At 43.0% G+C, this 24027-nt stretch overlaps 1 protein-coding gene across 1 annotated transcript in view; it reads right to left on the bottom strand.

Annotated features, from left to right (window-relative positions):
* The window catches only part of ufl1 (UFM1-specific ligase 1), a 69138-nt gene that overhangs the window by 20095 nt on the left and 25016 nt on the right, over window positions 1-24027 (bottom strand). Inside the window, exons 9-14 of the mRNA XM_067984769.1 lie at window positions 20459-20634; window positions 19304-19483; window positions 15222-15345; window positions 10683-10799; window positions 8561-8681; window positions 2953-3119 (exon numbers count right to left, since the gene is read on the bottom strand). Coding sequence (XP_067840870.1) covers window positions 2953-3119; window positions 8561-8681; window positions 10683-10799; window positions 15222-15345; window positions 19304-19483; window positions 20459-20634 — 885 coding nt within the window. The remainder of the gene's footprint in view (window positions 1-2952; window positions 3120-8560; window positions 8682-10682; window positions 10800-15221; window positions 15346-19303; window positions 19484-20458; window positions 20635-24027) is intronic.

Genomic DNA, 24027 nt, shown 5'->3' with positions numbered 1-24027 from the left:
ATCATGGTTTTCAAAAAGGAATTGCATGAATACTTGAAGGGAAAAAATTTGCAGGGCTACAGGAAAAGAGCGGGAGAATGGGACTAACTGGATTGCTCTTACAAAGAGCTGGCATGGGCTTGATGGGCCAAATGGCCTTCTTCTGTGCTGTAAACAATCTATGATTCTATTCAGGGAATGGTACCACAGATAAGTGCTACCTCTAAAGAGGTTGGGTTAGCAACGCTTCCCGATAAGAGTTTGCTGAATCTCTCTTGCTGTGAAAAAGGGAGCAGGTGTGACAGAACTACTTTAGACAGAATATGAAGCATAGCAACTAGAAAACAGGGAATAATATTTTGATAAAATATATAAATAAATGATATTCAAATTATCAATAGGATTTTCACTTTTCCTCAGATTTAACCCTGAAAGTCTTAACAGATACAGGAAATCTTGTACATGTTGGACTGGACTTTTTTCCGATACCAACATGCACTGTGACAATGAAAATTCCCCATATATTACAGAAATGCTACTCTATTAGGGGTATTATTGTAATATTAATGTTATATTATAAATACCATGAACTGCAATAAAAAGTTATAAAAACTTGAATTCTGCACTGCTTCTCACCCCCTTATTTAAATATTGGGCCAGAATTTGCTGTCAAAATAACGATGAGGATAATGGCGCTCGTGTTATTTATGCGCAAATGGTACAGCACCTTCAGGCAAGGCTTAAACTCAAATATCCAAAAGTTGCTGTCAGAGTTGCGCTGCTTCGCTGTTAGCTTCGCAAAAACGGCATCTCGCTGTCTGTCTCACCACCGAAATGCATTGAATGGTGTGAAGTTGCTGTATTTGCACAGTAACTTTTTAACGACGTAATAAGTCTTTATTATTGCCAAACAACTTCTCTAACGCTGAAAATTAACTATTAAAAGTGTGGAGTCTCATTCTTTCAGGTTTTAATTGTTGGAGATTTTAAAAATGAAAAATTAAAACTTTTTTTTTACTTCTCTTTTCTTCTCTCTCTTAATCTAATCTTTCTTTCCCTCTATTTATTTCTTTCTGTACCTGATTTGACATTGAAGTCACCCACTCTAATTTACACTTCCTTCTCAGTCCTTGCGCTGTTAATTTCACAATCCTTCAATTTGATTGGATAATGAGATACACAGTTGCTTGCCGCGTTCACTCAGGTCCCGGACGCCCTGATCCCCTCACTGCGACGTTATCAGCTCGCACTTTCAGCAACTTTCCAGGCATAAAATTTAAAAGCCTGAACGTGCAAGGGCAAGTCCAACTAATGGCAGACGCCATTAGATGCCCTACTACAGCAAATTATGGTCCAATAATTTTACTAATCTTCCCCATCTTCTTAATGGAGAGAGACTAGGAGCTGTGGAGGAGTGAACAACAACTTGCATTTATATAGCACCTTTAACGTAGTAAAGCATCCCAAGGAGCTTCACAGGAGCGTTATAAGACAAAAGTTGGCACGGAGCCATATAAGGAGATACCACAGGTGCAAAGAGGTTTTAAGACCATCTTAAAGGAGGACAGAGAGCTGGAGAGGTTTAGGGATGGAATTCCAGAGCTTCGGTCCTAGACAGCTGAAGGCGTGGCTGCCAATGGAGCGGTGAAAAAAAAATCGAGGATGCACAAGGGGCCAGAATTGTAGGAACACTGAGTTCTTGGAGGGTTGTATGGCTGGGGGAGGTTACAGAGATAGGGAGGGGCAAGGCCAAGGAGGAATTTGAATGTAAGGATGAGAAATTCAAATTTGAGATTCAGGTGTCCATGTACATAAATCATCGGTGCAAAATGCAATCAAAAAGGTTAATAGAATGTTCACGTTTGTCTCAAGGGGATTGGAATACAAAAGTGAGAAGTGATGCTGTGAGGATGTCCTGGCCTTGGAGGGGATTTACCAGAATGATACCGGGCTTAAAGAGTTAAATTACGAGGACAAGTTGCATAAATTTTTCTTGTATTCCCTTGAGCTTAGAAGGTTGAGGAGTGAGAATTCAAGGTCTTTAAATTGAGAAAAGATTTTGATAGGGTAGATACAGAGAAACAATTTCCTCTGGTGGGCGAATCCAGAACATGAGGTCATGATATTAAAATTAGAACTGGGCCATTTAGGAGTGAAATCAGGAAGTACTGTTTCACAAAGGGGCATGGAAATCAGGAATTCTCTCCACCAGGGATATGGAGCAAAGGAAGGTAAATGGAGTTGAGGTACAGATCAGACATGATCTGTCTGAATGGCGGAACAGGCTCGAAGGGCTGAGTGACCTTCTCCTGTTCAAATCTTTCTATGTTCCCCCTCCATCTTTCCTTCTTTTATGATTTTTATTTTTTATCTATTTAAAACATGAATAATAGTTTTCATGTGCCTCTATTGACCTACATTCTAGAGATGTAACCCATACTTTTTTTATAAATTCAGTCATTCCAAAGTCTGGTTTGCCAGCCAATCAGGAAACTGAACTTTAACGTTTAACCTGGTCGAATCACTGGTGCAACCAAGTCAAATGTTGAAATCATTTTGCTGCCTACCCTTTGTAAACATGAAGCAGCCGAGTTACCTTGCTGGGAGCCCAAAGAGCCAAGTGCTGTTAAATAAATTACTCGGTAACAGTTGTCCAGCCGTGGATCAATTTTGTTAAATTTAGAAGCCATTCTTATTGACGAGCCACTTTCCATTGATGTATCAGAATTCATCACAATTCTTATTTACCATCATCATGACCAATGGAAAGGCCACAATCCAATTTTAACAGGCTCATGCTGTGTTGGTGTAGCACAATACCATGACAAGCCACTTGAAATGCTTCACCGAATGACTGTATTACATGAGCCATCAGTGGAAGTACATTTCGACAATTCCCCAGCGACGCTAAGGAACACGTCGTTGAATTGATGGGAAACACATTTTACAGCATTAACTTAATGGGGTTTTTACCTGCAAAGAGTTTGGCTCCTTTCTCAAACAACCTTATATTGTTATGAAAGTTCGAGACCTCCTCCTGCAGTTCTTTTACAGTTTTTTTCCTACTGGCTCCTGAGGCAGAGGTGGCAGTGGACATGAAGACTGAATGCAACACCTCCTGATAGCTTTTACTTAAAGGTCTGTCAAAAGAAAAACAGTGTAAATCTCATTTTGCAAAGAATGATATACCTATTTTTAAATGATGGTATATATATATAGTCATTAACTTACACAACTACTTTTCTCACTTTAACCAAGAGAATTTATGGTAAATTATCGAAGTTCTCAAATGGCATTAAACAAAAACTAGAATGTAACTGGGGAGCAAAATGACGATTTTGGCAAACAATCCACACCTCCAGGAAGCAGCCTCAGTTTCAAAGATCACAGGTGATTCTATTTATTTAGACAATAAATTTGGTTTCTCATTCCTTTTTGTACATACCACGTAATGTTCTCTTACTAGTGCTCATTCAATTTTCAAATCACACTCTGATGGGAATTTTAATTCCCCCATTCGGTGGAAACCGGGCAGGCAGTTAAAATGGAGTGGGTGAATCATCCACTAAGTTCCCGCTCCATTCTGATTTTAAAATCCCTGATTTTTCAGGCGTGTGAAACGCCGTCTAAGTCAGGTGGAAGCCTCATACATGTATGCAAATCGGAGTCCTGTTACATTACCCAGAAGAGTGTGGGGTGCCCGCAGTTACAGCCAGGTCCGAAGACCGAAGGGGCCTTTTGTTCTCTTCCGGGCCCTACAAGGAAAGTGTAAACCTCCACGACCCTGGACTCCCACCCCTCTTTACAAACTGACCGCCCCAGAACCCCCTCTCCTGCACTTACCGTGGGCCCAGCTGGCAGCCTCTGGGACGTCCGACTTCTCTCCCATTCTAGGAGGGAAGTCGGCCAGTGGCTTGTTAACGAGGCCCGGCCGTTAAAATTGGTTGGGCCTCCTGCTGCCGATCCTGGAAGGGCTGGCCACTTGCTAGCTAGGTCGCTTTCCCACCCGGGAATTAAAATTCCACCTGTATCTTGGATTTTTTCATATATATAAACTAGTATATCTCCCATGGTGTTGTTCACAGGTGGTCTACCATATGGGGAATGCAACGCAGGGCCGGGGAGCATAGCATAGTAATCTGGTGAAGTGGGAGCTGGAGAGGTGATGGAGTTAGATGTGAAGCCTGCACTGAAGCAGGGATGAAGCCAAATCAGAGAAGGAAAGGGGGAAAGAGTTATAAGTAACAAGTCCTGGCATGCTCTGCCAACGGACACTCTTGCAGTCAATAATAAAAAACTCTGGCGTGTTATGTGCCCAACTCCACGCCAAGTGTCGTGATATTCAATAACACAGAAGAAAAGCAGGATTAAGCTGCAAATTGGAAGTTGTAGTCTTCTACCTGGTTCAGTCATTCTTACTGGAGTTTGTGACATGCTTCTATAGCCCTCTGGCCTGAACACTAACTTTTATCATCTCAGACTTCAGCTAGGGGTAGATGCTGAGAGGATGTTTCTCCTTGTGGAAGAGACTAGAACTAGGGGCCACAATTTAAAAATAAGGGGTCTCCCATTTAAGATGGAGATGAGGAGAAACTTTTTCTCTCAGAGGGCCATGAGTCTGTGGAACTGCCTTCCCCGGAGAGCGGTGGAGGCAGGGTCAGTGAATATTTTTAAGGCTGATTTAGAGAGATTCTGATTAACAAGGGAGTCAAAGGTTATAGCAGGTAGACGGGAAAGTAGGGTTGAGGTGGCAATCAGATCAGCCAGATCAGGCTCGAGGGGCTGAATGGCCTACTCCTGGCTCTTAATTCGTATGTAGATGCTCCAATAGGGGGTACTGCTGAAGTGGGGTTGGTCTCGAGAAGGGAGGTGGGTTGATGCCCCTCATCAGAACACAGTGCTGGGAATGGAATCTGCGTCTTTAGCGTTGGCCCTTTTTTTCTCTTTTTGAGGCTGGTGGACCCACCCTGTTTTGCCGGCATTTTCTGTTTTAATTTCAGACCTGATCTGCAGGCCTTGGGAGTTTTCAATTTCTCCCAACTTCTCACCTTTTCCTTCGGTTGCCTCCCACCATCTAAGCTAGTTATACATTCTTTGTTTCTTTCAGAACAGCTGAGAATAAAAGTTTTTGGGCAGGGGAGATTAAGTTACTTTCATTTTAAGGAAGTCCTCTAAAGTGGTGGGTAAACAGCATTTCCAAATATTACAGCTCAAGAAACTGTATTGCTCAGCATCAGTGTGCAATATTTTAAATTCATTTTTGGTTGGTTTAAGCCATTGAGTGAAGTGTTGTCAAACTCTATCAACATATCCTTCTATTCCTTTCTCCCTCACATACATATCTAGCTTCCCCTTAAATGCATCTATGCTCTTTCCAAGCTCATCTTGACCATGAGACCAACTTCCTGCTCACTCGACCCTATTCCCACCAAACTGCTGACCACCCAACTTCCCTTCCTGGCCTCCATGTTAGCTGATACTGTTAACGGTTCCCTCTCCACAGGTACTGTCCCCCTCCCCTTCAAATCTGCTGTCATCACCCCCCTCCTCAAAAAAACCACCTTTGACCCCTCTGTTTGAAAACTATCGCCCCATCTCCAACCTCTTTCCTCTCCAAAGTCCTTGAACGTGTTGTCGTCTCCCAAATCTGTGCCCATCTTTTCTGGAACGCAATGTTTGAATCCCTCCAATCAGGTTTCCGCCTCTGCCACAGTACTGAAATGGCCCTTATCAAAGTCACAAATGACATCCTATGCGACTGTGACTGTGGTAAACTATCCCTCCTCATCCTTCTCGGCCTGTCTGCAGCCTTTGACACAGTTGAGCACACCATCCTCCGTTGTCCAGCTGGGTGGAACTGCGTTCTCCTGGTTCTATTCTTATCCATTCAGTTGTAGCCAGAGAATCACCTGCAGTGGCTTTTCTTCCTGCTCCCGCACCATTACCTCTGGAGTTCCTCAAGGATCTATCCTTGGCCACCTCCTATTTCTCATCAACATGCTGCCCCTCAGCAAAATCATCCGAAAACATGGCAGGTTCCACATATAAGCTGGCGACACCCAGCTCTACCTCACCACCACCTCCCTCGTCCCCTCCACTGTCTCTGATTTGCCACACTGCTTGTCCGACATCCAGTACTGGATGAGTAAACATTCCCTCCAACTAAATATTGGGAAGACTGAGGTCATCGTCTTCGGTCCCCACAACAAACTCCATTTCCAAGCCACCGACTCCATCCATCTCCCTGGCCACAGTCTGAGGCTGAACCAGACCGTTCGCAACCTTGGCATCCTAATTGACCCGGAGATGAGCTTCCGACCACATATCCGTTCCATCACCAAGACCGCCTATTTCCATCTTTGTAACATCGCCCGTCTCCACCCCTGCCTCAGCTTACCTTTTGCTGAAACCCTCATCCATGCCTTTGTTAGCTCTAGACTTGATTATTCCAATGCTCTCCTGGACAGCCCTCTACCTTCCACCCTCCATAAACTTGAGTTCATCCAAAACTCTGCTGCCCGTATCCTAACTCGCACCAATTCCCGTTCGCACATTACCCCTGTGCTTGCTGACTTACATTGGCTCCCAGTCTGGGAACGTCTCTATTTTAAAATTCTCATCCTTGTTTTCAAATCCCTCCATGGCCTCGCCCCTCCTAGCTCTGCAACGTCCTCCAGCCCTACAAGATCTCAGCGCTCCTCCAATTCTTGCCTCTTGGGAATCCTCGATTTTAATCGCTCCACCATTGGCGGTCGTGTCTTCAGCTGCTAAGGCCCTAAGCTCTGGAATTCCCTCCTAAACCTCTCTACCTCTCTCTCCTCCTTTAAGACGCTCCTTAAAACCTACCTCTCTGACCAACCTTTTGGTCACCTATCCTAATATCTCCTTATGTGGTTCAGTGTCAAATTTTGTTTTATAACGCTCCTGTGAAGTTTCTTGGGATGTTTTGCTACGTTAAAGGTGCTATATAAATGCAAGTTGTTGCTGTTGTCTTCTACGCCCCAACAACTCCATATGGTAGCAAGTTCCCCATTCTAACCACTCCCTGAGCGAAGAAGTTTCTCCTGAATTCCTTATTGGTGACTATCTTATATATATGGCCTTTAGTTTTGGACTCCCCAACAAGTGGAAACATCGGTACACTGTGCAATATTTTTACTTCATATTATTGGTTTAAGCCATTGAGTGAACTGCTGTCAAACTCGGGCTGCAGCAGGACAGCAGCAAACATCAGAAAGTGCAATCCAGGACCCACAACATCAACAGAGATCTACCGGTACACAGAGAAAAATAACAGGGAAAGGGACAGGAGAGGATGGGCACTGAAATTTTGTGGAAATTATTTGAACTCAAATATTCGATATGGAGCATCACTGGTTAACTGCAGGAAAATGCCCGTGATATTTTTGGAGCCATTTCTATGCTGAATTTCAGTTTCCAACCGAGGCTGCATTATGTCTTTTTTGTGGGGGAGACTTTCAGACATCCCGGCTTGGGACTGTAACACATGCAGTCAAGTCCAGCTTCTTACAATTGGATCCGCTGTCTTTAACAACCAATTCACAGCAGAATTGGGCAGCAAGAACAGCACGTCACGCACTAGCTATTCCTAAGTTTGCCCCGATAATAAATTTTGTGGGGGAAACAATTCACTAAGTATCCAGCCAGCATAACAAAGTGGTTACGCATTTTGTATACTAAATTTGATGACAGAAGGAGAACAAATCAACGGATGTATCAGTTCAAAATGTCAATGTGTGCCTTTGTGTTAGTTAGGTCGTCTGTCTTTGAGCCATTAGTGGCAGGTACCTTCAAATACCACTGCATATACAGTTCCACTTTACAATTGAATGCTTTCAGTAAACAATTATGTTTGTGTGAATCAACCGGTTATGTAAGGAATCATGCACTGTCCATCAAATACACTGCTATAAGTTGAAAACGAGTTCTGCATTTCATTAAGTTATTAAAAATTAGACTCTTCCAATTAGCAATTCTAGCGCATAAACTTGTTCTCATTTTGTCCAGTTTTAATTTCGGTTTTAATTTGCACCTCAACTTTAAATGCCTATAATTCAAATGATTCATTATGGTTGTAAGTAATGCTAAATTACAAATGTTAAATGCATTATCTGAAGAAGGGCAGTGGTGTTTTCCCTGGTGTCCTGACCAATATTTACCGCTCAACCAAAATCACTTTAAAAAAAAAGATTATCTGGTCATTTATCTCACTGCAGTTTGTTGGACTTTGCTATGCGCAAATTATCTGTCACGTTTCCCTACATTACAAGTTAAACTTGCTGACAGCTCACTGACAATGTTGGACGACCTGCCTGAATTTAGCGGAAGCATATTGTAGGCTGATTGTCCTCTCACTCAGAAACAACTCACTGAGAGTTAGCAAAACTCAACTTTCATAGAAAGTTAAGTACCAATGACACTGAGATTTCAGCTTCAGTTTCCCAGTCAGCAATCCACCACTGTGCTTACTGGTTTGACCATCAATTTAATTTTCTTTTGGAGTGGGGGTGAACAGTATATATAAATACGTTAACAATGAGTCAAACAGTTATGATTTTACCTGATTAACTGTTCTGCGAGTTCACTTATCAGATCCTCTGGACACTCCTGAAGGTGATTCTTCAAAATGCCTTCAATTTCTTCTTGTGACATGAAAAGTATTTCCTTTTGTTTGTGTTTACCTAACAAAGGCAAAGAACAAAAATTGATAGCATCACCCCAAACCTCAGCAACATCTTTGGTTTTGATCATCTTGACGATGCTATTTCAGCCATAGTTATACTTTCAGCTCTCTTTTCTCAGAAATTCAATTTTCAGATCTATGTACATTGTTCTTTTCTGGGCTGTAGCACACCAACAGCATTGAAATCATAACTTATTTTTCAGGCAGTAACAAACAATACACATTTTTCCAATATCAGAGTAACAGAAGTTATTTCTGGGTATAAAGATCACTGACCCACTACCAGATTTTCACCATTTCTACCAGTAGACAGGTCAGTTAGAAGCAGACCTCATTTTCACAGGCAACTAAAATACTGTCAATTTGACTTTCATAAGATTCTGAGGAATAAATGGATATTTTTGGATTAGCAGGATACAGAGAGATGTATACCCTGGATACGGAGTGCTTCGAGCTTTTATTTTTCATTTATATAATTGACTTACTGAAGTTTGCTGATGATAGCAAATTAGGGAGCATGGCAAACTGTGAGGAAGAGTGCAGGAGATTTCAGGAAGGCAAAGACACATTAGCAGAATGGGTATCTAGGTGACAAATGCAATTCAACGCAGAGAAATGTGAAGTGATGCATTCTAGGAAAAATAACTGAAAGTAAGTATACCCTAATTGGTAAGATTCTTAAGAGTGGAGGTACAGAGTGATCTAGTTATGCAGATACACAGATGTTTAAAAATGGGAATGCAGACAGAATAAGTCATAAAAAGGCAAATGAGGTTCTGGGTTTTATACATAACAGCATTGAATATACGAGCATGAAAGTCATGTTGAATTTGGGTAAGGTGCTGGTTAGGCCAAAGTCTGGAGTATCACGTGCAGTTCTGGTCACCCAATTTTAGGAAGGATATTGAAATATGGATTAGGTACAGTGAAGATTCACTAAAATAACACAGGATGTTATAATTATGAAAAAAAGCTTGAACAGAGAAGGTAAAGGAGCGATCTAATAGGAGGTTTCTAAAATTATGAAAGGTTTCGAATGGGTAAATTAAATGGTGTTAGATTGTTTCCACTGGTTGGCGAATCGATAACAAGGGAGATAAACTGAGAATTATCACGAGAAGGATGAAGGGGGAAGGGGAAGTTAGAAGAACTTTCATACACAGGGTTATTAAAACATGGAATACCTTGCTACAGGTGGGTATTAAGACAGAGACGATAACACTGTATCAAAAGGAAATGGATCAATATTTGAAAAGAATAAAATGGAATGGGGAAAGAGCAGGGAGACAGAATTAAAGTATATAGCTCCAGTTGAAGAGTTAGCACCAGCACAGATTCAATGGGCCGAATGGCCTCCTTCTATGTTGATATTTCTATTCTTCTATGAACTTGCTTACAACGGGGGTCAATACAAACTATAGATGGCAGTCTTTAATTATAAAAATATAACATAACATAATTTTGTTATGGCTGAAGTCATGAGGAAACACCACAATCTGCTCTCTAGTGGTCTCCGTGGTGGTGGATAGATATAATGGTAGCCATGTAGCAGAAAGCCTGAGAGGAAAATAGGTTTTGGGGTAAAGATAGCTGTTCAAATGGTAAAATTCAGCAGTAAATTCACTATCACCCACTTAGATGGAAATCTACGACCGAGGAATCTAACTGAACAATTTTAATTAATATTTCTATTGTTACTGAACAGAAAACTGACAGAAATGATAATTTAATAGCAATCTGTAATACTGAAATATTAAAAAAGTTTCAACAGATATAATAATTGTTTGAGACACCTTGTATATCCTGTAAACTAAACTCTCAAAAGAATACAGTTAAACGATAAATATTTGAAAGTTAAATTCTTAGCTGTACAATCTTAATTAGCAATGTTCAGTTTATAAAAACAAGCAACCAAATCACAATGAATACATTAGTTTGCTTGATTAAAAATCAAAGAAAAATTGTCAATAATTAATCTTTTTGTATTCTCACAACATACTTGTGGCTAATGTCTCTTCGTCACTATCCTCTTCTCTTTTTCCCCTCTTCTTGTTTTTTCTGGTCCTGATTTCTCTAGCGTTACCACCACCGCCTGCTCGGGTACTTCCAGTACCATCTAGTGGAGAAAGGTTTAAACACAGACACTAAATCAGCATCTGATATAAACTCAATTCTAGCTGTCAATAACAACTTTTAACATTGAGAAACATCTCAAGGCACTCACATTTAAAAAATTGACTCTGAGCCAAAGGAGGAGAAATTAGGAGGAGAACAAAAGCTTTGTCAAAGAGATGGGTTTTAAGCAGAGTGTTAAAGAGAGAGGTGGAGAGGTTTAGGGAGGGAATTCCAGAGCGTGGCACCGAGACATCTACAGGGGGATGTCAAATGAAGGGCCAAAGGTCAGATAGTTAGAAGTTTGAAAGTGCATTTGTAAGTAACTTGAGGGCGATTTTTAAAAAATTCGTTCATGGGATGTGGGCCTTGCTGGCAAGGCCAGCATTTATTGCTCATCCCTAATTGCCCTTGAGAAGGTGGTGGTGAGCCACCTTCTTGAACCGCTGCAGTCCGTGTGGTGAAGGTTCTCCCACAGTGCTGTTAGGGAGGGAGTGCCAGGATTTTGACCCAGCGACGATGAAGGAACGGCGATATATTTCAAGTCGGGATGGTGTGTGACTTGGAGGGGAACGTGCAGGTGGTGTTGTTCCCATGTGCCTGCTGACCTTGTCCTTCTAGGTGGTAGAGATCGCGGGTTTGGGAGGTGCTGTCGAAGAAGCCTTGGCGAGTTGCTGCAGTGCATCCTGTGGATGGCACACACTGCAGCCACAGTGCGCTGGTGGTGGAGGGAGTAAATGCTTAGGGTGGTGGATGGAGTGCCAATCAAGCAGGCTGCTTTATCCTGGATGGTGTCGAGCTACTTGAGTGTTGTTGGAGCTGCACTCATCTAGGCAAGTGGAGAATATTCCATCACACTCCTGACTTGTGCCTTGTAGATGGTGGAAAGGATTTGGGAAGTCAGGAGATGAGTCACTCGCCGCAGAATACCCAGCCTCTGGCCTGCTCTTGCAGCCACAGTATTTATGTGGCTGGTCCAGTTAAGTTTCTGGTTAATGGTGACCCCCAGGATGTTGACGGTGGGGGATTCGGTGATGGTAGTGCCGTTGAATATCAAAGGGAGGTGGTTAGATTCACTCTTGTTAGAGATGGTCATTGCATGGCACTTGTCTGGCGCGAATGTTACTTGCCACTTATCAGCCCAAGCCTGGATGTTGTCCAGGTCTTGCTGCATACGGGCACGGACTGCTTCATTATTTGAGGGGTTGCGAATGGAACTGAACACTGTGCAATCATCAGCGAACATCCCCATTTCTGACCTTATGATGGAGGGAAGGTCATTGATGAAACAGCTGAAGATGGTTGGGCCCAGGACACTGCCCTGAGGAACTATTGCAGCAATGTCCTGGGGCTGAGATGATTGGCCTCCAACAACCACTACCATCTTCCTTTGTGTTAGGTATGACTCCAGCCACTGGAGAGTTTTCCCCCCGATTCCAATTGACTTCAATTTTACGAGGGCTCCTTGGTGCCACACTCAGTCAAATGCTGCCTTGATGTCAAGGGCAGTCACTCTCACCTCACCTCTGGAATTCAGCTCTTTTGTCCATGTTCAGACCAAGGCTGTAATGCGGTCTGGAGCCGATTGGTCCTGGCAGAACCCAAACTGACCATCGGTGAGCAGGTTATTGGTGAGTAAGTGCCGCTTGATAGCACTGTCGACGACACCTTCCATCACTTTGCTGATGATTGAGAGTAGACTGATGGGGTGGTAATTGGTCGGATTGGATTTGTCCTGCTTTTTGTGGACAGGACATACCTGGGCAATTTTCCACATTGTCGGGTAGATGCCAGTGTTGTAGCTGTACTGGAACAGTTTGGCAAGAGGCACGGCTAGTTCTGGAGCACAAGTCTTCAGCACTACCGCTGGGATGTTGTCAGGGCCCATAGCCTTTGTTGTGTCCAGTGCAATCAGCTGTTTCTTGATATCACGTGGAGTGAATCGAATTGGCTGAAGACTGGCTTCTGTGATGGTGGGGATATCGGGAGGAGACCGAGATGGATTATCCACTCGGCACTTCTGGCTGAAGATGGTTGCAAACGCTTCAGCCTAGTCTTTTGCGCTCACGTGCTGGACTCCGCCATCGTTGAGTATGGGGATGTTTACGGAGCCTCCTTCTCCCGTTAGTTGTTTAATTGTCCACCACCATTCACGACTGGATGTGGCAGGACTGCAGAGCTTTGATCTGATCCGTCGGTTGTGGAATCGCTTAGCTCTGTCTATAGCATGTTGCTTCCACTGTTTAGCATGCATGTAGTCCTATGTTGTAGCTTCACCAGGTTGGCATCTCATTTTTAGGTACGCCTGGTGCTGCTCCTGCATGCTCTTCTACACTCCTCATTGAACCAGGGTTGATCCCCTGGCTTGTTGGTAATGGGAGAGTGAGGAAAACTTTCCAGTGGCTGGAGTCATACCTAGCACAAAGGAAGATGGTAGTGGTTGTTGGAGGCCAATCATCTCAGCCCCAGGACATTGCTGCAGCAGTTCCTCAGGGCAGTGTCCTCGGCCCAACCACCTTCAGCTGCTTCATCAATGACCTTCCCTCCATCATAAGGTCAGAAATGGGGACGTTCGCTGATGACTACACAGTGTTCAGTTCCATTCGCAACCCCTCAAATAATGAAGCAGTCCGAGCCCGCATGCAGCAAGACCTGGACAACATCCAGGCTTGGGCTCATAAGTGGCAAGTAACATTCGCGCCAGACAAGTGCCAGGCAATGACCATCTCCAACAAGAGAGAGTCTAACCACTTCCCCTTGACATTCAATGGCATTACCATCGCCGAATCCCCCACAATCAACATCCTGGGGGTCACCATTGACCAGAAACTTAACTGGACCAGCCATATAAATACTGTGGCTACGAGAGCAGGTCAGAGGCTGGGTATTCTGCAGCGAGTGACTCACCTCCTGACTCCCCAAAGCCTTTCCACCATCTACAAGGCACAAGTCAGGAGTGTGATGGAATACTCTCCACTTGCCTGGATGAGTGCAGCTCCAACAACACTCAAGAAGCTCGACACCATCCAAGATAAAGCAGCCCGCTTGAATGGCACCCCATCCACCACCCTAAACATTCACTCCCTTCACCACCGGCGCACTGTGGCTGCAGTGTGCACCATCCACAGGATGCACTGCAGCAACTCGCCAAGGCTTCTTCGACAGCACCTCCCAAACCCGCGACCTCTACCACCTAGAAGGACAAGAGCAGCAGGTACATGGGAACAACACCACCTGCACGTTCCCCTCCAAGTCACACACCATCCTGACTTGGAAATATATCGCCGTTCCTTCATTGTCGCTGGGTCAAAATCCTGGAACTCCCTTCCTAACAGCACTGTGGGAGAACCGTCACCACACGGACTGCAGCGGTTCAAGAAGGCGGCTCACCACCACCTTCTCAAGGGCAATTGGGGATGGGCAATAAATGCTGGCCTCGCCAGCGACGCCCACATCCCGTGAACGAATAAAAAAAAAAGTATCATTTCAGCAGTTTGGGTGGGGCAGGTGATGGAACATATAGCCAAGCAGTGAGGTTTTCATAAGGAGCAGGGTGTCAGTACCCATGAGTCAACTGCTTGTACGATGTTTTTAATGAGATAAAACTGAGACTTTTTGTATTTAACCATGGAATGCTAAATGGAAGGAATTATCAGTAGCTTTCAAATTTCCCATAACTATTTATGTAGCAGTGAAGATTTACAAAATACAAAACAAATCATGGAAAGGGTGAGGTATAGCACAGTAAGTTTGCAATCCACCTTTTCACCAGGGTCAGAATGTTACCGTAGCAGGTAGATTAAAGGTTTCCTCTCTCTGCTTGAATTAAGGATATTTATTGAATGAGTTTGGGCAGTCTCAACCCATTTCTCCTGTATGCAGCTTCATATTATAATACTGCCCTAAATTTAACACAACCTGGAAATCTCATTCAGGGTGAGGTCGGGGCGGGGGGGGGGGCAGGCACAGTGATGTGAAACAGAGGTGTCACACTGGTTCAGTTGGGGTTGGGTCCTGCTCGGAGGTTGGGTTTAAGGCACATGGTTGCAGCAGTGTAGAGGTGGTTGTACGTCATAGCTGGCTATACTGACACTCAGCTAGGAGTGCTAGACGCTGACAATGGATGTCTGAAATGAGAAAATGTTCCATTCACTAGTGCTGGAACATCCCTCACTTTGAAAAGCACAAAAGTAATCAAAAAAAAATTGCAAACTAAGCAAAAATTAGTTACTCGTTAGAAAACAAGGAAAAGCTACAAGATAATGCCAGTACTTAAATAACTGCAGTGAAAATACTAAATTGTAGGCTTTAATCGAAAAAATGTTTAAATTTGTTGCTTTAATTGTTTTGGAATCGATCCGGATTGTGAAAGTCAGTAAAAGTACATACAGAACAGGTTTGTGAGCATTGTTATTTATAAACCCACCTGATGCCTTCTTCTTCCTGTCCTCTCGTTTGTCCTTTTTAACTGAAATCATACTTTCAGCAATAATAGCAGCCTGCTTCAGGTCCTCTTCTGTTAACACATGGGCATGATTGTTCTGCACCTCCTAAGAAAAAGGCAATGTGGTAATTGATAAATACAACATGCGAACTACAGCTCAAATTCAAAAAAGTAACAAAAAAGTAGGTTGTGTAAAGATCCTATACAAAGAATGTACAAACCCAACAGTCAGAACATGGTTGACAAGCGAATTCCATGCAGCAGAAATAAAACAAAACAGAACAATGTCGAATGGCAGACAATGGAGTTAAAGCAAATTGTTTGGAAAACCTTGGGGATTAAATTGGTGAACTCCCGAATCCGGAGATGGGAATCGCGGTGCGTGATTAGCCCGCGACTGGTGGTACTGACGCAGCCAGCACATTAGATTGGTGCTGCAACTTCATTTACCTGATTGATGCGCAGCGTGGAGGCCTAGCTGTGTTCATCTCTCCATTCTCTCCACTTCTCACCAGTCGGAGGGGCCCAAATCTCCGGTGAGTTGCTCTTAAAGGTGGGCTATGCCTCATATTTGGAAAAAATAAGATACGGGTCCGCACGGAGCCTGAACAGAGATCAGACATCGCACACGGAAAACACAGATGCAGCTCCCGTCCCAATGTTTACAATCTGTTGAGTTACGTTAAAATATTGAATAAAGGTTGCGCACTATTAAATCCCACATCCTCCATTCTGCATGCCAGACCTCACCAATCTGAGTTTGCACCAGGCCTGCGAGAAAGTGTGTTCCAGGGTTCTCTGATGATACACTAGTGGCCTTGGTGCAAGAGGTGGACAACAGGAGGGGCATCCTATATCCGCAGGGGGGCAAGAGGCCCTCCGGACATACGCTCCCAAGGTAGTGGGTGGCAGTAGGGAACAAAGTCAATGCCAGGCGCATAGCATCACGAACATGGATGCAATGCAGAAAGTTCACTGCTTTGACATGAGTGGTCAAGGTGAATGAGGTCAACTGTCAAGTGGCATCTCCTACCAACTGCACCACTAGCTACATCCACTGCTCCACGCGCTATACCCCCCATCACCCACATACCAACAAACTCTTTCAATCAGTACTCAACTCTTCCAATCAGATGCCTCCACTCACATTCACACATTACCACTGTTGCAAGCCGCATACCCACAACTCACAGGTCACACACACTGGCAGCTATTCAACCATGACAGGTACATCACCCAAACATCCTGCAGGACACTCACGAACACATGTCCCGCTTTCTTGCAGGAGAAGGTGGCGCATAACAGGAGACAGTGAATGGCAGTGGCATTTAACCCTTCGAACCTGTTCTACCATCCAATAAGATCATGGCTGATCTGAGACCTAACTTCATATACCTGCCGTAGCCCTATATCCCGTAATACCTTCGGTCAACAAATACCTATCAATCTCAGACTTAAAATTAACAATTGAGCTAGTATCACCTACCGTTTGCCGAAGAGTGTTCCAAACTTCTCTCACCCTTTGTGTGTAGAAGCGTTTCCTAACTTTACTCCTGCAAGTCTTGGCTCTAAATGTTAGGCTATGTCCCCTAGTCCAAGTATTCAAGTATAGGAGACCTCCAAAAACAGGTACAAACGCATCAGCAGCCAGAAGCAATAATCCAGCAAACTAACCTGTAAATCCTGCATGGTCCCTTTAAATAGCGCTGCTGGGGGGGGGGGGGGGTCCTCCAGGCCATCTAGGACAAGTTTAGCTAGTTGTGGTTAAGACAGTGCATTGGCTGCAGCGTTAACTGCCAAAATGGTGTCCATGCCTTTAAATCTGGGTTGCACACTGATCTAACGCATATTCTCCGTACTTTACATGCTGCCAACGTTCCTTATCTGCGCCTGCGCAAACCCCTTTACCAAGATGGCATCCAGCGCACATCACGCTAGAAGTGTGCACACGCATCCCAGATGCCATTTTGGAACTTCAGGAGGCCGCCGGAACTTCCAAAACAATGGGCGCCGGATAGCCGAATTTCTAGCCTCTCTTTGGTGTGATGGTGTCTAGAAGTTCATTAAATGTAAAACAAAAAGAGAAAAGAGATTGTGTTCCCCTCCACAAACTATTTAAAGGGAGGTTTGACTTAGATTCAGTCCTCAATATAACGCAGGGAAATATATTTGATCCAAATGGATTAGTTTACTTGTGGGGGGGGGGGGGGGGGGGGGAAGACAGTATCCTTTACACTTCTGTAGCCTGGATTTTGACCTCACCGCTCAAATTTTTCAAAGTTCTTAGCATAAAACATTTAATATTTTCAATCCAATTTCTGGTGGACAGGAGTCCATAAGGGTGGGTGCGGGGGGGTAATTATATCTGAACAATTTAGAACTGCACTGTTGGTATTTATTTTATTACAGAATATATCAGAGTAGGAAGAGGAGTGGATCAAATGTGCTAACATAAATCTTTCTACAAATTAAATACATATTCAAAAGCTTTACAAAACTTGAGGCTATAGTCCTTGCATATTATATATCAATTTATTAATAAAATAATCCAGATTAAGAGCTAAAATGGTTTTATCCTCAATTCCTTTTTTTAAATTCAACTCGATTCATGTCAGTTGGAGTCCTGGCCACAACTACCACCATCACAGTAATTCTGAGGAAATAAGATGTTCTCTCACTGCCCTCAATGCCCCTAATATTCAAAATGCAGCTAAGGGACCTGAGGCTCAGTGACAGAACATTACGTTTCCATCCCTCATATGTTGAAAAATGACAGCTCAGATTGGGAGATCATTATCTCACGGTGAAGTGATTTTTTAAACACTCAGGAATATAAGAACATAAGAAATAGGAGCAGGAGTAGGCCATATGGCCCCTCGAGCCTGCTCCGCCATTCAGTAAGATCATGGCTGATCTTTGGCCTCAACTCCACTTTCCCACCCGATTCCCATATGGGGCTGATCCAGGAGTATTTCTTGAATTATGCTATCTAGATTGATTTACCTGTGCAAATTAAGTTAATTGCAAGTCATTTCCCTTATAACAAAAATATCACAAATACCTAGTCTACTGATTTGGTAGGTAGGTCCTTGGAGGGTTGGGGGAGGTGGGGGGAACAGCCAATTGGGAGGGGACCAAGCAGGGGCCAGCATCCATCTTCAGGACTGTTGTGGAGCCAGGATGAGCACTCCTACTCCTCCCAGCTCCACATTCAAGTAAGTATTTTTTTTTAAAAAACTTACCTTTTTGGTGGTGGTCTCCAGAGTTTCCTTTAAGGGTTACGCCGCAAATAAAGTTGGTTATCCTGAATGCAGCAGGCCAGCACTGGCTATGTTCAGGGCTGCCCAATCTCAGGAAGGGGCCCAGAAACAGGTGTTCACCAATATTGCAGATGATGCACTTCCGAAATGTGCGCACGCGCCGCCCGCCATATTGGACGCTTAGGGGCTCATTTTACGCCTCTAAAACAGATGTGGCATCAATAAATTTCTATGCCATGTTCTCAAGGATTGCACTCACCAGTGGACGTATGCAGGCAGTTCCCACAATCGCCACTCCAGAACAATAAATTATATGCAACTAGCTACAGTGACAGGATAGTTCTGCATGTTCACAGAGCGTCACCCTCTGGCGGTAATCAACATTAACTTGCATTATGCAGGGCCTTTAATGTAGCAAAAATCCCGAGGTGCTTCACAGAGGAACAATGAATGTCAAACAGAAGTGAAAGGAGTGGGAGACATGAACAAAAGTATGGTGAAAACATATGCTTTTGAGGAGGTTTTTAATGGCAGGGAGAGAGGAAGCGAGGCAGATGGGTTTAAGGAGGAAATTCCAGAATAGCGCAAAAACAGCTAAAGGCTCTGCCACCAAATGCAAAATGGAGGGAGGGATGTGAACAATGAACATGCTTTGATGTTCTCATTAACGAGTCGTCATAAGAAAATGGAACCACCATGTTAGTGATCTTTAAATTCACGGTGCTACTTTCTACTTATTTTTCATCCTAGGCTTTGTTTCTGCTCCCTTAAAGTTGAATATGATCTGTATAAAAGTTCCTCTACCTTTTCAGCCTTGTGTTGCATCATCTGCTCAAAGAGAGATGCACAGCTGCTGATGAACTGCTCACTGACTACGATGGTGTCACCAAAAATCCTGGAAGCAGACTGTTTGTGCATTGTCCTCATCATCTGCTGGAGCAAAAGGGAGGCGTCTTCCACTGAGAACGAGCTGGGCAACAGGGGCTGTACGCAAAACAAATAAGAACAAGTATTCAAATAATGTTGACGGGCCTCAACAGATATCAAAGTTTATACAATTTCTACTGCGGAGTAAGTTAGCGAACTTCAAACTTAATCTAATAAGTTTCCTCCTCTTCCTGCATCTGCACTGATTTGAGCTACAAATTCCTAACACTGGAGATTGGACACTTTCTCTTATGGCAGTTACACTAAAACTGAAAATGTCACTGTCCTTGATACACTCATGGAAAAAAAATCCTCTGAGTATATCACAAAACAATGTTTTGCTGGCAAAGGGTAAGCAAGGGAGACTGGAGTTACCTTGTGGAAAGTAGTAACAATATGTGACCAACTACATCCTCCTTAAAGAAACATTCAAAATTAGAAACTGCTCATTATTGTAAACAATGACAAACCATCTTCAGCTGCTTCATCAATGACCTTCCCTCCATCATAAGGTCAGAAATGGGGATGATCGCTGATGATTCCAGTGTTCAGTTCCATTCGCAACCCCTCAGATAATGAAGCAGTCTGTGATCGCATGCAGCAAGACCTGGACAACATCCAGGCTTGGGCTGATAAGTGGCAAGTAACATTCGCACTAGACAAGTGCCAGGCAATGACCATCGCCAACAAGAGAGAGTCTAAGCACCTCCCCTTGACATTCAACGGCATTACCATCGCTGAATCCCCCACCATCAACATCCTGGGGGTCATCACTGACCAGAATTTTTGGACAAGGAACCAACAAGCCTGATCAAAGCTTAACACAGTATTTGGCATACACTGAGATTGTTATTTTCCCAGCTTTTTCCACAGCAAGAATCTGTTGATTTTGCACAAGTTGATGACTAGCTTGTCAATATTTGGTTTTTAATGTGTTTATCTTCCATTTCTTGTAAAATGAACTTTGTTGCCACATTGTACAACAGCAAATTAAAAAGCATGCTAAATGGCAGTGTGTCAGAAAAGCAGTACCTGTATATCCACCCACATGCCTGATCGGATAGCCTCCTCTACTGAAGCTTCGACCTGATCCACAATAGTATGCCCAACACAAACGGCTTTCAAGGTGGTCATTGATGCTGATTTGTATCGTTTCTTTATGTAATTCGCAGGGTCTGGGATTCCCAGTCGGCTCAGGGTGTCAAATTCTAGAAGAGGAAAGAAAAATGATTTCCTTAAAAGAACAGTGATCTAACCAAACACAATCTGCCCTCCAAGTGCTACCAATAACTCCTGATTTTATTATATGAATGAGGATAAGCTACTTTATCATTCTCACACTGTAACAACAATTTCCCTCGTAAATGTGGGTAAATAATTTCACCTAAAACATATATCAAGCTCAGCAATATAATTCCTGAAATATATAGGGCAATAAAACTCATACTAGGGTGCAGTTAAGCATGTGCCAACATTAATTATAGTTTTGGTTTAAAAACTCTGGCCTGTTCAGTGACAAATATATTATTAGCCACGTTTCTGCATTCCCACATCCCAGGTTATGGAACAGAAACATAGAAAATAGGAGCAGGAGCAGGCCATTCGGCCCTTAGAGCCTGCTCCCCCATTCAATATGATCATGGCTGATCCTCTATCTCAATACCATATTCCTGCTCTCTCCCCAGGCCTCTTGATGTCTTTTGTGTCTAGAAATCTATCTAACTCCTTCTTAAATATATTCAGTGACTTGGCCTCCACAGCCTTCTGTGGTAGAGAATTCCACAGGTTCACCACCTTCTGAGTGAAGAAATTTCTCCTCATCTCAGTCCTAAATGTCCTAACCCGTATCATGAGACTGTGGCCCATCCTTCTGGACCCCCCCAGCCAGGGGAAACATCCTTCCTGCATCCAGTCTGTCTAGCCCTGACAGAATTTTATATGTTTCAATGAGATCCCCTCTCATTCTTCTAAACCCAAGTGAATACAGGCCGAGTCGACCCAATCTCTCCTCAAATGACAGTCCTGCCATCCCAGGGATCAGTCTGGTGAACCTTCGGTGCACTCCTTCTATGGCAAGTATATCCTTTCTTAGGTAAGGAGACCGAAACTGCACACAATACTCCAGGTGCGGTCTCACCAAGGCCCTGTATAACTGCAGTAAGACATCCTTGCTCCTATACTCAAATCCTCTTGCAATGAAGGCCAACATACCTTCATTGCAAGAATAAAGAGAAACTTAACAACTGGTTAAGTCTTTCTTCATTCCATAACCTGGAATGGTTCTCTTTCACTTCTTTCACCAAAAACTTCTCTCAGGTCTAAACTGAAAAAAGCAAAGTGGAACTACATGGTCCCAAAATGAAATTCTAAAAGTCTAGTAATTTCATTCTCATCAATGTCGGTTGATAAGCTATTTACATTTAGCATTTGCATATAGCAGCTAGTAATATCAAAATGAACTGAAAGTCAGTCCAAGTTACCAGACAACACTGGCTATGTTTATCTATATAATTAAGTCTTGTGTCTAGCGCCCATCCGTCGTGTCTTGTCTCTGAATGGCAAAAAGTAATAATTGGTTGAAAGGAAGACTTAACTGTTAAATTACCGATCAAATATCTGACTGATTAAATGTGTGTGAATCAAAAGCTGTTCAATTCAGTTGGAAACTACCAAAGAAGAATGAAAAAGCAGAAGATTGAAAAATAAAAAGAAATCACTCAAATTTTTTTGAAAGCGACCAATCCCAAACTGGCAAGTAATAGGAAGCAGCCAATCACATCACTAAACTAATGTTGTGCAGTTGGTTTGAGCTGCTACCTTGGATTTTTCACCTACCTGAAAATTTAGCGATAAAAGTAACATTTGGAACACAACAAACTCGTGAAAACTAAACAATTCAGAATTAATAGGTCAATTCTTATTCACAGCTGCCTTTAAAAGTGCTGTAAATCCCTGGAAAAGAATTTCTTGCAGGGGCCTATATCGAGGTTGGCAGCCTGAAGGAAACTGTGATAAGGAGTGAAAGAATGAAGAAGACACAGACAGGCTATCAGGGTGGGAAGATAGGTGGCAGGTGCAGTTCAATGTCGAAAAATGAAGTATCACATTTTGGAGGTAGGAATAATGAAAGGAAATCCATCTTTCAAATGGAGTAGTGGAGCTGAGACACATTTACAGGCCGATGTACAAGTCATGGAAAGGTGGCAGTGCAAATTAATAATGCTATGAAAAAGGCGAACGTATCTTTGGTTTTGCATCTATAGGCATAGAATACAAAAGCAAGGAGGTAATGTTGATCTTGTATAAGACTTTAATTAAACCACATTTAAGATTATTGTAAATAGTTTGGGCATCTCATTATAGCAAGGATATAAAAGCAATAGAAAAGGTGCCGAGTAGATTTACTTGCATGTTACCAGGGATGAGAGGTTAGAGTTATGAAGAGAGACTTGAAAAGTTAGGCCTTTTCATCACTAGTCAGGAAGGTCAAGGGGTGAGAGAGAGAGAGAGCGCTTCAAGATTTTGAAGGGCAATAAAATAAATAGCAAAAGATTGTTTCCACTGGTGGACAAGATAGTAATGAGAAGGCACAAATTTTAAATGATCACAAAAAGAATAAAAGGGAAGGTTAGAAAAATATTCTTTATACAAGAGGGTGGATGGAACGTGGAATTATCTGCCACAAACTGTTGAAGCAGAGTCCTTAAATTATTTTAAAAAGGAAATTGGACAGTTGTTTAAAGAAGATAAATATTATGAACAGGATGACTGAGTACAATTAGACTAGGTGGCTCATGTTGAGAAAAACATGGGAATAGACTTGATGGACTCAATGACCTGTTTCAGTGCTGTAACATTCTACAGCCCGGAATTTTTTCAGAGGTGCTCCCACATCATCACCTGAAGTATGGCGTAAACTCTATTTATGCTACACTTCCGACGAAGTTACAGTGGCAGAGCAGGAGCAGCTCGGAGGAAATTCCTGGCTATGATTCTATACGTAAGTAGATTTAGATTCTTTTAAAAGAGGACCTAGAAAGCTGCTTGAATGAGAGGAATAGAAAATGATATGGGGACTGAGCAGATTTGTATTAATCCAGGCAGCTCATGTGAAGAAAAATACAGTCACAAACTTGATAGGCCAAATGGCCTCTTTCTGTCCCGCAACATTCTACAATTCTATGGCTAACTGATTAACTCTGGCCGCAGTGTTTGAGGCCAGCATCAAAGTATTGCCCTCTGGCCCTGGCACAACCATCAGCAACACGAAAAAAAAATCAAACAGTCCAAAAATATGAAATCTTATTTTTGATGTTATTCTTCTGCTACTTGCGCTTCAATTATTTATAAATTTCTGTCCAGTTGCCACAGTATATTCTGGGTATTGCTGCTCCACAGGAGGGTGAGACTTCCAAGTTGCATCTCTCTTACATGCTCACAGAATTTGACCACGGCAGCTGGAATTACCAAACACCAAAGGTGCAGATGAAATTTCCAACTCAAGCCTCAGGCACTGGACAGAAGAGCAGACTGAGGGAGGGGGTGACATTTTTTGTAGGCATTTCTAAATTAGAAACTTACATTAATATAGTACTCCTGAA

This window comes from Heptranchias perlo, chromosome 5 (genome assembly GCF_035084215.1).
Source record: "Heptranchias perlo isolate sHepPer1 chromosome 5, sHepPer1.hap1, whole genome shotgun sequence".
In the NCBI taxonomy this organism is placed as follows: Eukaryota; Metazoa; Chordata; class Chondrichthyes; order Hexanchiformes; family Hexanchidae; genus Heptranchias; species Heptranchias perlo.
This window is presented reverse-complemented; position numbering and strand designations above follow the sequence as displayed.